Source organism: Brassica napus, chromosome C2 (assembly GCF_020379485.1).
Source record: "Brassica napus cultivar Da-Ae chromosome C2, Da-Ae, whole genome shotgun sequence".
Classification (NCBI taxonomy): Eukaryota; Viridiplantae; Streptophyta; class Magnoliopsida; order Brassicales; family Brassicaceae; genus Brassica; species Brassica napus.
This window is the reverse complement of record NC_063445.1, coordinates 38,264,323-38,279,215: the sequence shown is the minus strand read 5'-3', so window position 1 is coordinate 38,279,215 and position 14,893 is coordinate 38,264,323. Positions and strand designations below refer to the sequence as shown.

Sequence of the window (14,893 nt, the reverse complement as noted above, 5' to 3'; positions counted from 1 at the left end):
TTATTAAAATGTTTTCAAAAGTTTTCATTGAGTCAAGAAGGGGATGATGAAGTTATTGATTTTACATGTTATCTAACCACACCATCCTAGACTTACTAGTTGCAGATAGTACTAAAGATACCAAAGTGGATCAATCTGTCAACTATGTTACACTTGCTAAGAGTGTTTGAAGGAACCTAAGCTGACCTCCAACCTAATTGAGCTCAACTCTGCTTGTCTTGGGGCTTGGTATACATGAGATCGGATTCTTCAAACAAGTGTGGAAGGTAAAGCCTTGTGTAGATTTATCATCCTCTCTCTCTATTTTCGAAATTATAGATAAAATTATAGATATAGTTTAAAAAATATATATATATATATATATATATTATTATAGATTTATTAGGAATGAATTTGAACATGATTTGGTGGCTACAACTATTAAGGCTTGCTTCATAAGAATTCTATAGGTAAAGGATTAGAACATGACTTGGTGGGTACAACCATTAAGGTTTGCTTCACAAATAATCCTAGGATATAGGTCAAAAACAAGTGAACAGGATTTGGTGGCTAAAACCATTAAAACTTGATTCATGGAAGCCTGTCCAATATTGGGTAATGATCTTGCAAATATAAGCAGATTTTGACTGAGAGAAAGAATTAGTAGAGAGAGAGGATAAGAACTATGTTTATCTGCAGGTCCAGATACTTGTTTGAGCATCCTTGCATCCTGTGATCGATACCCCCAAGGTAAAGACTACACTTTATTTATGTAAGAATTGAGGTTGGTAGAGGGGATTGTCAGACATGATTTGCTAAGTTGTTGACTAGATGAACTTGGTTGCTAGACTAGGATATTGTATAGTGTGCTTCTGAGACTAGAACTGTCTAAGGTGTTGATTCTAAGTTTAAAATTATGTGAGGCCCTGCTATTTTCAAACCTCTTTCAGAGGGACTGCCTATGTGTTTTGCATGAAGACAAGCAAAATGGGAAGTCTGGGGGAGTTGATAGACCATGGATTTTACCGACTTTTACCCATTGTTTATAAGTGTTTTAATAATTATTTGTTATATTCTAGAGTCTATTTAGTATATTTATAAGATCAGGAGTGATTTAGAGGAAAGTGGTGATTTTGGAGCATTTTGGAGATATTTTGAGTAAGCACCCGAGATGACCATCGGTCGACATTGAAGAGAAATAATCGATCAATGTTCACATCTTGAAATCGATCGACAGCGAACCGTGTAGAAAGCCCGTTTGGTCTCAGCCGACTTAGAGCCCAAGTTTTCACCAATTTACAAGATTACCCCTGACGAGTTTCAACCTACTTATATAAGCTTTGCCAACATGTTAGAGGCAAAATGTGCTTTCTTGTTTTACTGATTTTACAGGAAAGGTTTTCTAGGATCTTTAATAGATTGGAGAGAAGATCCAAAGAGATTTGTGATTGGAACTCCATTGATATCTATCTATTTATCTATGCAATTTTCATACCTTATTGCTGTTATGAATTGATTGACCATGTCTGAGTAGTTTTCTTGTTAGATTTTAGCGTTTAAATAGGTTATGAAGGATTAGGCCCAACTATAGATTGGTAAGTTGTGATATTCATCATTTGGATTGTCATTAATGCATGTTTCTAGATTAGGTACCTGGAACTTGCCCTAGGAGTTGTAGACATAAGCGATAGCTTGCATCTCACCCTGAATCCATCCTAACTGAGCTAAGATTGCTACAATAGGCGATAGCTGATCTAGGAAGCTTAGTGAGCATATTCAATCCGCGCATTAACGCTTGACCAAGAGCGTCGATCGATATTCCTATCGAATAATCGGTCGACGTTTCAACAAGTGTATTGATCGATATTCCTATAGAAGAATCGATCGACACTGGTCAATAGACAAACCTAGAAAGCGAAAGCCTAAGGGTCTGTTATTAAGTGTTGAGCTCTATAATATCATGCATACAACTTATTAAGCATTTGTAGGATTATAATCCTGAATTCCTGAATAAAAACCCTAAGTCTAACTATTTTCATTTAAGTACCAAAACCCCAATCAATCAATCGAGCAATTACTTGCTCACAAACCTGCAACTTTACAAATCTGATTAGATTTATTAAGTTTCCTATCTCTCTATGGATTCGATCCCTAAGTACTACAACTGAACCTCTTATTTGAGAGAGTAATTCACTCCTTAGGGTAATTTGAGTGATATCACAGGAGAGATGGATCGTTAGGCAGGAGCTGCCTGTCTATGGCGAAGGACGCAAGGTCTCCCTGCTGTATAGTTGATGGTTCCCGTTTCTAAAGGTATCTTCCTGGTTCTATGTCCTGTAACGATGGAAGGGGTTGGGATTTATAGCTGCATCCTTCAGTGGGGATTGCCTACGTACCCTTCAGTGAGGGATAAAGTTGTTTGTAGTTCATGTATAGGAGGCGTGTAGCGTAGATGGCACGTAGCCTGTGGGCACGTGGCCTAGTGAGCATGTGACTCTGTAGTTGATAGGGGTCATCTGTTCTAGAGGGCACATTGCTGGAACAGATGGTAAACTTGTCGATATACTACAGTGAGCTTCATGCGTCGATGTGCTTCAGTGTGTATGGAGCATTCCTGCTGATGAGCAGAAGATCGTGGCCTGAACCAGTAGATATAGTTGTAGACGTGCTGCAGTGAGCATAGAACTTCATCTTCTTGATAGCAATCGCAGGGATTTGCGTGTCATAGGCGTGTCTGCAAAGATGGTCTTCTAGGTATGAGTTATTGCTTTGGCGGCTGTGGAATTGGTGAGCTCTGGTGATGCACGTTTTGGACCTCTTTTTTAGGTTTAAGAAACCTATATTTATAGTAGAGGTCATGCCTCTCTCTTAGAATTTGGAAATATTCATTAAATCCTTAGATAATAGAATATTTCCATTTTTCTTAAGGATGACCATATATATTGGAATACTCTTCTTTCTCTTGAATTTAGGAAGTTTCTTTCTTGTCTAAGCTGGTTACATTATATTAAGGGACATTTCCATTTAATTCTAAGGCAGGAGAAATCGCTAGGCCTGGAAGCCGGAAGCAAGACCCTGACCCGGGGGTAGGACCCCTGAAGTCGGAGGCATGAACCTGGAAGCTGGAGTAATCTCTTCATGGATTATTTTTCCCCAACAATTTGCCCCTTATTTTCAGGTTTCATGTTTGAAGGTAGGAAATAACATGATCTTCTTCATAGGACCTCATGATTTGCACTGTAGTATCAAGTTCTTTGTTGAGTTTGGAGTAGGACGTCAGTTCGTCTACTAGAGAAGATATTAAAGCCTGAGCCATCAAACTGCCTTGTTGGTAGCGCTTCAATATACATACATATAGTTTTGAAGGATTCACAGCCTGATTGGATATGTATGTCCGGAGAATGAACAATAATCATCGGTGCAGTATAGATACATGGTCTGGATGAAGTAGTATATTTTTCGGCAAACCCCGCGGGCGTGATGTCATGGCCTGGACCAATGTAGATAGACATACAGAAATGCTTCAATGGGCATGTGTTTGATCTGAGTCATGATGATCACACGGATCTGGTTGTACTCTCGAGTCCGATTATTGGGAAAAAATATTCAGGTATTGAATTCCTCCAGACCCCAGGAAAGACACCGGCCTCCGGGTCCTCGCTGGGAGACGCTCCAGGTCCTCGCCAGGAGACGCTCCAGGTCCTCGCCAGGAGACGCTCCGGGTCCGACCCTCGCGACCATTCCTTCCTCCGGGAGAAATGGAAATCTTTCGATACGGGGATCCTTCCATATTTCTGAATATGGAAGAGTTTAACCCTATTGGCTGACTAAGACCAACCTAAAGACGTCTATATAAGGGGAACCCAAACCCTAGAACAAGGGATCGTCACTTTGAGACAAGGAGACTAGATCTAGGCGGCTAGAACTAGGGTTCATACACCAATATATTGTAGTTCCTGCTCTTTGATCTAATAAAACATCTCTTTTAGTCTCTTTACTCGTAAATCCTTACCAAATACAAAGCTTGTCCATCGTTCCGTGATACTCACAAAGATCCTACACAAAAATCCCTAAACAGTTTGGCGCTAAAAGGAGGGGAGTAATGTAAACTATGTGACGATGGCGGTGGATGAGCAAAACGAGCTACCCGAAGCTACCCAAAGAGAAGCCGAACTCCGAAGGCAGATCAACGGTCTACATAGTCAAGTAACCAAGCTGCATAAGGCTCGAGAAGAGATTATGGAGAATCCCTAACTCTCCTCAGAAGTCCAAAGCTTGTAAGAGAAGCTAGACGAACATTCCAAGCAGCTGGAGCAGAGCCCCAAGAAGCTCAACCAGCTCAAATCGGAGAACCTTGTCCTCCGAGACGAAAATCAAGCCCTCAATACGGCAAGCAACAAGAACCATTGCTTTCAGACTTAGATCCGATCCATGCCAACTCTGGAGACCCTAACTCCGGAGGAGACACGATTAGCCCGAGACAGCAGCGCACGAAAAGGCTAAAGGTACTCAGACCTACGACGTAGAAGACAGCGAGTCCGAGCCAGAACCCGATAAGGAAGTACCCGAGGGAGGAACGGCGACGAGATCTCCTATGACCGCCTACCTGGAGAAGATGTTCTCCAAGAGGTTCGACGCCATGCAATCCATGGTGGAAAGGCTCCCAGGGGTAGCTCCCCAATCCGGAAAAGCAATCCCGACTCCTACGCTGATACTCCTTTCACAGACGAGATCACCCTAATCGAGATGCCGAGGAAATTCTTCTTTCCCAGCATAAAGATGTATGATGGTACCAGCGATCCAGATGACCATATCGCCCAGTACAGATAGAGGATGCTCGATGTAGCACTCCCAAAAGAGTCGCGCGAAGCTACTATGTACAAGGGATTCGGTTTAACCCTGATTGGACCTGCCCTGCAGTGGTAAATCAACCTACCTTCGAGGTCCATATTATCTTTTGCGATTCTTAGCGACAAGTTCGTGGAGCAGTTCGCTAGCATTAGAAACCTGGAGAAAACTTTGGATGGCCTGTACGAGATCCTCCACCATCGGGCTGAACACTTGCGAGACTGTATAGCCCGCTTCAATCAAGAGAAGGTGGCGATTCCCAAATGTAATGTCCCTACTGCAATCTCTGTGATATCACTCAAATTACCCTAAGGAGTGAATTACTCTCTCAAATAAGAGGTTCAGATGTAGTACTTAGGGATCAAATCCACAGAGAATTCTAGGATTACACAGTAGATTTATAGTCTTCGAAATAAAGCTAGATTAATAGGTTTTAAGCAGTAAATGAAGTGGTGAACAAGATAATTGTTCGATTGGTTTGATTTGAGGTTGTTAACAGTTGGGAAAATAGCAAGATTCAAGTATTATCTCATGTATGATAAGTAGGCAACTTATTTGGGTTATTAGGGGTTTATAGATATTAATTGTTCTCGAACTCAAACTTAGGTAAAATCAATTGGACTATCTATATCTAGATCTCGGATTTCAACTTTTGTGTATCAATCACGAGAAAGTGTCGATCGATGATTCTTAAAGAATATCGATCAATACACCTTTTAAAATATTGATCGACACAACGATTGTCGCGTCGATCGATGCTTCTTCTAGCAATATTTACGAGCGGAGTTGATCAGTGTTCTATAACTTACTAGACCAACTTTCGTGTGTATCTATTCAGTTAAATCATACTAGCTTAGTTTCAGGTATTGGGTCAAGCTATTACTTGTCTCAATTAATCCTAAGATCTAAGTTAAAGGGTGATCAATCATAAACTTAGCATTAAGAGCAACTAGATGAAGAACTATATTTTAAACACCCTAGAAACAGTTCATGTTAGAAATACATAAATCAACCTTATGAGAAACCTAAATCTAACAGTAAGACTACTCAGACATATTCATAAGAGACATGGTTATGATGGTCTGAATAATACTGCACTTGATAAATAAAAACGAAATAGAGTAAAGAAACAAAGGGAGTTCAAGATCTTCCCTTTCTCAAGGTGTACAGATCTCTATCTCCAATCCTAAGCTCTCTCTCTGGAATAGTATGAAGCATAGCCGTCAACAATTGTTTAAAAACAGTAAAATAAGGTTTTTAGTCGTGTAGGGGTATTCTGGTAATTTGTGGTAACTTCTTAGCCTAAATTAGTCATAAAGTATACTCAGACCGCGTTCTGGAAACACCGTCAATCGATGCCAGGGGTTCACCATCGATTGACTTTCCTTTATCTCGTCAACAGCTTCCTCTCGCATGGCAGCCTGACCACTCTTCAGTAAAACATGCATAACTTCTGCTAAATGATGCTGATTGACCTCCGACCGGTGGCATTGGAAAGATAACTCAAAGCTCTATATGGGCTCAATCTAACAGCCGAAAAATCTCCATCCATACATTAACATCTGACGCGCCTGTGCAGCTCTGCACTAAAAAGGCTCCAAAAGACACCAAAATCACCACTTTCCTCAAAATCGTCCTTGAATCTGTAAACACTTTAAATAGACTCTATATCATAGTAATTATTTATTAAAAAACTTATAAACCATGGCTAAAAGAGGGTAAAATCCATGGCCTATCAACTAGCTCCCCAGACTTACCCTTTTGTTTGTCCTCAAGCAAAACATACAGGAAGTCTCTCTGAAAGAGGTTTGAAAATAGCAGGGACTCACAAATTTAAAACTCAGAATCATCACCTTAGGAAATCCTAATCTCAGAAGCACATTATACCATATCCTAGTCTAGCAACCAAATTCACCTATTCAACAACTTAGCAAATCATATCTGACAATCCCCTTTACCAACCTCATTTATTGAATAAATAAAAGTGTAGGTGTGGGAACCAAAATTCGCACTGTCGATTTTCTGTAAAATATGGAAAGGTAGAAACCCTAAATTTCCCAGAGGTCCTGGATTATCTGCGTAAACACACGAAAAAAGAAAGAGACAGAGATAACAAAATATCGAAAGTAAATTGCACAGTGGCGTATTATTGATTGATAAAAGAACAAGGTTACAAGATTTGCGAGAGATAAGACGGACAGAGTTTCGCTAGCCAAGTTAATCTTAGAACAAGAACCAAAAGATTCTAAGTAAAATTGAGCCGCGTAAACACACGAAAAACGAAAGAGACAGAGATAACCGAATATCGAGAGTAAATTGCACAGTGGCGTATTATTGATTGATAAAAGAACAAGGTTACAGGATTTGCGAGAGATAAGATGGACAGAGTTTCGCTAGCCAAGTTAATCTTAGAACAAGAACCAAAAGAGTCAAAGTAAAATTGAGCCGCCTAAATTCTAAGTTTTCCTAAGCTAGCCGAGTTCTTCAAGGTCTAAAAATCTCTCTCTCTTGCCCCTGGCTTTGGCTCCTCTTATATATCCTCCTTGGTCGGTTCCCCCTTCCTTTTCGTCTTTGGTTGAGTTTATCACTTCGCGGGAACTTTCCATTTTTCTTCGATCTTTGTGTTTATCTTCTGAAAATTCACACTTATCCTCCGAACTTGACATTTATCTTCTTCTAGGTAACAAATGATAAACCGTCGTTACAACTGGGCTTGATTCCGCATAAAATCGTAAGTGGGCTCTTTGCCGCGTTCTGGGCCCTTTTAGGTCGTTTTCCGACTTAGGCGTTTTTACGATTTTATAAAAAGATCGCTTTCGAAACGATGTCGATTCCAAAGAAAATTCAAATTCCTCATATAACATTGGCAATTCTAGGTGTTCAGCTAACTGTTGCCATTTTATACGATCAATCCGAATGTTATACGAGAAATAGAGTTCTTGCGGTTTTTTAAATCATAAAGTCCCAACGGTACCTCTGATTGAGACGAAACAAGAGCGAGTTTGATACAATCTTGGGAGAGGAGCTTTGCGGACAGGACAAGAATAGCACGATCGTTCCAGCTCGGCGGATGGCCAAGCTGGTCGTGCGTTCGATCCAGCTCGGCGGATGGCCAACCTGGTCACATGTTTGATCTAGCTCGGCCATCTACCGAGCCGGATTGGATCAGTTCGTCCAACGGATGAGCTGGACTGTTTGTTATTAGTTCCAGGGTTCGTCTCTCTTTGAAACTTACGCTCGGGAACTTTTGTCGAGCGTGTGTCGAGAAAGTCTCTGTGAGGAAAGGTGATTTTAGACGCTGATTTCGAGATAACCATTTTTGAGTACGAATCTTGCGGGCGAGTGATGGTTTTAATTGGAATCAGCAGTTAAAATCGCTTTTTCTCGAAAAATTTCTTCCGATTATTTTAATGTGGAAAAAAATCTCTTCAACTCTTGATTTCTCTATAAGTAGCGACCTCCCTTCTTCATTCTCTCCATATTCTCTCAATTCCTCAAGTTCCCTTTGCATTTTCTCTCAAAAACTTCTCTCCACCAAGATGTCTTCTTCCAGCAATGTCCAGAAGGATGGTGATGTTGAGATGAGCGACGCCGCCGGTGCAAGTCCGTCGGTTCTTCCTGCCGCTGACGAGAATTCCTCTGCTCGCGCTGCCGCTAGGGCTGTTCCATCTCACATTGCGGAGTTTTTCTCCTTCCAAAGTGAGATGGCCCGTTGCGAGGTTGAGGATATGGCGAACCCCACATGTGGCGTATCTCCAAGACCTGAGGTTCCAGTCGAGGCCCTAACTCCCGAGGTTCTCCCTGTGTGTGACACCATCCCTGCTGGTGGGGTGGTTACCATGGACGTGTCGGTGCCTGAGGTCGAAATTCAGCCATCCGGTTCCTCTACGACTCCGGCTTGTGTTGTTGATACCGAACCGGTTAACGAGTCGATGCCTCCTCCCCCAGCCAAGAGAGTGATCGTCTTAGGGCTGCCTGCTCCGAGCGCGACTCCGGCTGCTGCGCCGAAGAGTCGCAAGAGGTCGAGTACTAACCCGGATGCAGCCAAGAGGAAGAGATGCACCGAAGCTGGCGCTTTGCCTATCAAGGTGTCTGGTTCGGGTTTGTCGTCGCGACATCGCACCAAGGTTTGTTTCGAGCAAAAACCTTCTCTCTTTCTTAGTGCGCTCGTGTGATAGACCATGGATTTGACCCACTTATACCCATGCTTTATAAGTGTTTTAACTATTAATTATTATATTATAAAGTCTATTTACTATATTTATTGGATCAGGAGTGATTTGGAGATAAGTGATGATTTTGGAGCATTTTAGAGATATTTGGAGTAAGCACATCGAACTCTACCATCGGTCGATAATTAAATAGGAATACTCGAGCGATGTTTACATCTTGACATCGATCGACAGCGAAGCGCGCAGAAAGCCCGTTTTGTCACAGCCGACTTGAAGCCCAAGTGTTCACCAATTTACAAGATTTCCCCTGACGAGTTTTAGCCTAATTATATAAGCTTTGCCAACATGTTAGAGGCAAAGTGTGCTTTCTTGTTTTACTATTTTCACAGCAAAGGTTTTCTAGGATTTTGATAGATGGGAGAGAAGATCTAAAGTTATATTTATGATTGGAACTCCATTGATATCTATTTACTATTCTAATGCAATTTTCATACCTATTTGCTGTTATGAATTACTTGGCCATGTATGAGTAGTTCCCCTGTTAGATTTTAGGGTTTAAATAGGTTATAAGGGATTAGCCCCAGCTATAGTTTGTTAAGTTGTGATATTAATCATTAAGATTGTCATTAATGCCTGATTCTAGATTAGCTACCTAGAACTTGCACTAGGATTGTTAGATATAAGCGATAGCTTTAATCTCATTCTGAAACCATTCTAATTGAGCTAATATTCTTACTAGAGTAAGGCGAGAACTGATCTAGTGAGCTTAGTGAGCACATTTAACCCGCACATTAACGCTTGACCAATAGCATCGATCGATATTCAAATAGAATAATCGGTCGACGTTTCGAATAGTGCATCGATCGATATTCATATAGAATCATCGATCGACACTGGTCAATAGACGAACCTAGAAACTGTTTGGCCAATTTATTAAACCAAATGGCTAAAACAATAAAAGGCAAGAGATGAATTGAAATGGGCCTACAGGCTGAAGAGAAAAGCCTTGTTGGCTTTAATGAATGTTAAAGAAAACATCCCACATCGGTTGGGAGAGACAAAATGGAGGAGTATATATGAGATCATGTGTTATCATGGTTCAAACAGCTCAGTGGGAGAAAGGACTCTCCAAGCGCGCGCCGCCACCGCCGTCCGGTCGGCTCGGTTCGGCGTGGGCGTGGGCTTGGGCTTGGGCTTGGGTCTTGGGTCTTGGGTCTTGGTGGAGGGCCTCCGGCCCAATAAGAATATTTTTTGGACCAAGTTAAGCTCTACATTTTTGCCATTTCATTTCTAAAAAACAGCATGACGTTCGTGAATAAACGACACGTAGTTTGTTTAAAAACGACACGAAGTTTGTCTGTTCGAAATGGATCAGAACGAGTCAACAGAAGAGAGATCTTGCAGAGAAAGTTTCTCAACTCTCCACTCCCGAGATTTCAGAGATAGTTTTGCTAAACGTGTGCAACAGTTTCGAAAATCAAATCCGGTTGTCTTCTTTAAATACTCGCCTCTTCTTCATTCATTTCTCAACTTTTTCCATATCAAAAACCAACAGAAAAATCCCTTAGCGTAAGTCTATGGTTCGAGAGTGTTTGGTATATTTATAGTTCGATAGGGCGATTAAGCGTGATCGTCTGCCATAGTTGTATCCAGGGACTCCATATTCGTACAGTACCGTCTCACTAACGGAGCGAATATTTAGAGTTAAGGAAAGAGATTATATCTCGACTCCATGTTTATTTGCGAATACGATTTTTTATCGTTCTTGTATTCGCTTTACAAATCATCTATTTCCTTAACATGTTATTTTGTTATATCGTTTATCTCAGTCTGGTTATCCGACTTCTACAATCTTAACTCTAAATACACTTTCTATTTAAAGCGTTTAATCGGATTGAAAAACGGTTCAACAAAGATTTGTTAACAGTTTTTAGAACGCTGCTTGCGATTTGCTCTATAGCATTTCCGCGAAACGTTTCTTATTTATCTCATAAACGGTTTGCGTTTTACTCTGCAGCACTACCGAAAAACGTTTATTCATATACGATTCATACAAACCTGTTATGGTTTCATTCAAACGATGTTTGCGATTTGCTATATGCTTATCCGCGAAACGTTTCTATGGTCTTTTGAAAACGAGTTTGCGATTTGCTTTATAGCCCTTCCGCCAAACGTTTCTTATTTGTTTCATAACGCTTTGCGGATTGCTTTCTAGCATTATCGCGAAACGTTTTTGATACATTATCAAAATGTTATTTACATGAATCATTTCAATAACAGCTTTCTTAAGTGAGTTTATGAAACATTCTAAGTCTATACAAAACGATTTATGCGAACGCTTTTAAGCGAGTTTGCAAAACGTTTTTCTCGACACTTATATCAATATGATTTGGTTCAAACACCAAAAATGAAAATCGATTTTAGACTATTATTTTTTGCTAAAAATAATATGTTATTTGTTGATTGGAGTACTAATCCGTCTTCATGTTTTCTCTACAGAAAAATGACGAACGATAACAACACCCCCATTGATGTCACAACAACTCCACTCAACATTGCAGCCACTGATGCAACTGTGAAAACCATTGGAAACATCACAGCGTCAACCGCTGCAGCAACAACAAGCACTATCCTCCCTGCGGGAAATGCTGATGATGAAACCACTCGCCGGAGTCTATTCGATGCTGGTCTTTATCAGACGGGTTCAGTTTCAGCAACTGCAAGTGGTCCGGTGGCAGTTCAAACTCCTCCGGCTGTCCCTAGTGTGTTCACTCAAGGACTGATGCCAGACAAGTTTGATGGCAAAGGCTTCAAAACGTGGCAGAAGAAGATGATGTTCTTCCTGACAACGATGAAGCTGGACAAGTTCATACAGGAGGACAAGCCCCTTATTCCTTACGGGATTGATGATGTTCACAGTCTCTCAACTGTTGACATATGGGTGCATTCCGACTTCATCTGCAAAGGTTACATATTGGGTCGTCTCATTGACCTATTGTACCGTGTCTACTGTGAGATCCCCACGGCGAAAGAACTATGGAGATCACTGGACAAGAATTACAGAGGTGAGGACGCTGGCTGCCAGAAGTATGTGGTCTCAAAATTCCACGACTTCAAAATGGTGGATTCAAAACCCATCATGGATCAGGTGGAAGCGCTTCAGCTCATTTGCCATGAAATTGCTGCTGAAGGAATGTCCATCTGCGAGACATTCACAACTCTCAGCTTCATTTAAAATCTTCCTCCAAGCTATGCAGATTTCAAGAACTACTTGAAGCACAAGAAGAAGAAGATGGGGCTCGAGGAGCTCATCATGAGGCTTCAGATGGAATCCAGAGACCGAACTGCTGAAAAGGTCACTGCTAAGGAGCACAATGTCAACATGGCTGAGCACAAAGGCAAAGGAAAGGCACACGCTAATTCTCCTGCCAAGCCTTCCAAAACTGTTGCAGCCTTGAAGGCTTCTGGAAAAAACTTCAAGAACAAAGGTATTGAGATCAATGCGAATGTGGAGAAGTTCAAAGGGAAATGTCACCACTGCCACAAAGTGGAGCACAAGACTGTTGAGTGTCGCAAAAAGATCAAGGATGAGAAGGCTCATGCAAATCTCCCTGAGGAGGATCTCGATGCTGTGGTGACTGAAGCCAACATGGTTGAAAGCAACAACCCCAAGGAATGGTGGTATGACACGGGTGCAACCACCCACATTTGCACCGATAGGGCGATGTTTAACACCTATCAGAAAAGCGAGACTCAGGAGAAGCTCAGGATGTGGAACACTGTAGTCTCCAAGATCGAAGGACGCGGCAATGTGATTTTGAAGATGACATCTGGACGTGAGGTCACTCTGACGAATGTGAAGCATGTGCCTGACATGAGGAAGAACCTGGTCTCGGGAACCTTGCTCAGCAAGAATGGATTCGCTACAAGTTTTGAGGCGGACAAGCTCGTGATTAGGAAAAATGGGATGTATTTGGGAAAGGGGTATGTTAAGGGTGGACTTGTCAAGTTGAATGTAATGACAGTCCCTCTGAAAGTTGTCGCTCCAAAAGTTTCGATGAATAAGAAAGAGCCAGTTGCTTATTTGGTTGAGTCTTTTAATATATGGCATGAAAGATTAGGCCATGTAAACTACAAATCCATACAAAGATTAATGAATTTAAATATAATTCCTAAATGCAAAACAATAAGCAAAAATGTGAAGTAAACGTACAGGCTAAGCTCACAAAAACGCCATCACCTCGTGTTGAAAGAACTAACAAACCTCTAGATTTAATTCACACCGACTTATGTGATTTAAAATACATACAAACTAGAGGTGGGAAAAAGAACTTTGTGACCTTCATAGATGACTGCACAAAATATTGTTATGTATACTTGTTACGTAGCAAAGATGAAACCTTAGAAAAATTCAAAGAATTTCAACTCGAGGTCGAAAATCAGCTTAAAACAACTATTAAAATAGTTAGAAGCGACAGAGGAGGCGAGTATGATGGTCTATTCAATGCATTCTGTAAAGAACATGGAATAATCCATCAAACTACAGCTCCTTATTGACCAGAATCCAATGGAGTTGCTGAACGCAAAAATCGAACTCTAAAAGAGATGATGAATGCAATGTTGCAGGAATCTGGGTTACCCCAGAACATGTGGGGGGAAGCGTTGCTTACCACTAATTATATCCTCAACAAAATTCCACACAAAGTAACTGGCAAAACTCCATATGAATTATGGAAAGGTAATTTACCTTCGTATAAATACCTCAAAGTGTGGGGGTGCTTGGCAAAAATTGCGGTACCGCCACCAAAGAAGGTCACTATTAGACCTAAAACAGTGGATTTCATCTTCATCGGATATGCACATAACAGTAATGCTTATCGATTTCTGGTATATAAATCTGAAATATCAGACATTCATGAAAAAACAGTCATGGAATCAAGAAATTCATCTTTTTCGAAAATATTTTTCCATATAAGGAAAAACAAGGTTCAAAACGAACTCGAGAAGAAAGAGACAATGACAAGAACTCAGAAACTAAGACAAACGTCGAGATTTCTATAAATGATATTTCAGAAAATGAAGAAAAAGATGAACCTCGAAGGAGCAAAAGAGCTCGTAAGGAAAAGTCTTTTGGTGAAGATTTTCTAATGGCATTTTTAGTAGAAAATATTCCAAAAACTTTGGCAGAAGTCATGGCTTCACCAGAAGCTCCATTTTGGAACGAAGTTGTTAGGAGTGAATTTGATTCTATCATGCAAAATTATACATGGTACATAACAGATTTACCACCTGGCTGCAAAGCATTAGGAAATAAATGGATAATGACACGAAAACCTGGTGGAAAATACAAATCTAGGCTTGTAGTTCAAGGATTCCGACAAAAGGAAGGTTATGATTATTTTGATACATATTCTCCAGTAACGAGAATAACATCAATAAGACTGATGATAGCAATCGCTGCCTTAAGAGACCTAGAAATCCATCAAATGGATGTAAAAACTGCTTTTCTAAATAGTGATTTAGAAGAGGAAATTTACATGAAACAACCTGAAGCTTTTGTCATTCCCGGACAGGAAGACAAAGTATGCCTACTTGTATAGTCACTTTATGGGCTTAAGCAAGCTCCTAAACAATGACACGAAAAATTTGACAATACAATGATGTCAAATGGTTTCAAAATAAATGAATGTGACAAATGCATATACTACAAAACAACCAAAAATGCGAATGTTTTGCTATGTCTATATGTAGATGATATGCTCATTATTGGAAGCACTAAAGACATTATCAATCAAACAAAGAATATGCTCAAAGGGACATTTGAGATGAAAGACTTGGGATCGGTAGATGTAATTCTCGGGGTTAAAATTATAAGAAACTCAAACGGAATTACC

General features: G+C 40.6%; 1 protein-coding gene across 1 annotated transcript; it reads left to right on the top strand.

Annotated features, from left to right (window-relative positions):
- The first annotated feature begins 8,366 nt into the window (after positions 1 to 8,366).
- LOC111203126 lies at positions 8,367 to 9,002 on the top strand. The gene has a single exon (XM_022696585.1). The coding sequence runs from the start codon at positions 8,367 to 8,369 to the stop codon at positions 9,000 to 9,002; it is 636 nt and encodes a 211-aa protein (XP_022552306.1).
- Positions 9,003 to 14,893: the final 5,891 nt, after the last annotated feature.

What these genes read in the sequence shown, in the direction of transcription:
- LOC111203126 (XM_022696585.1), top strand. Translation starts at nt 8,367, where the DNA reads ATGTCTTCTTCCAGCAATGTCCAGAAGGATGGTGATGTTGAGATGAGC.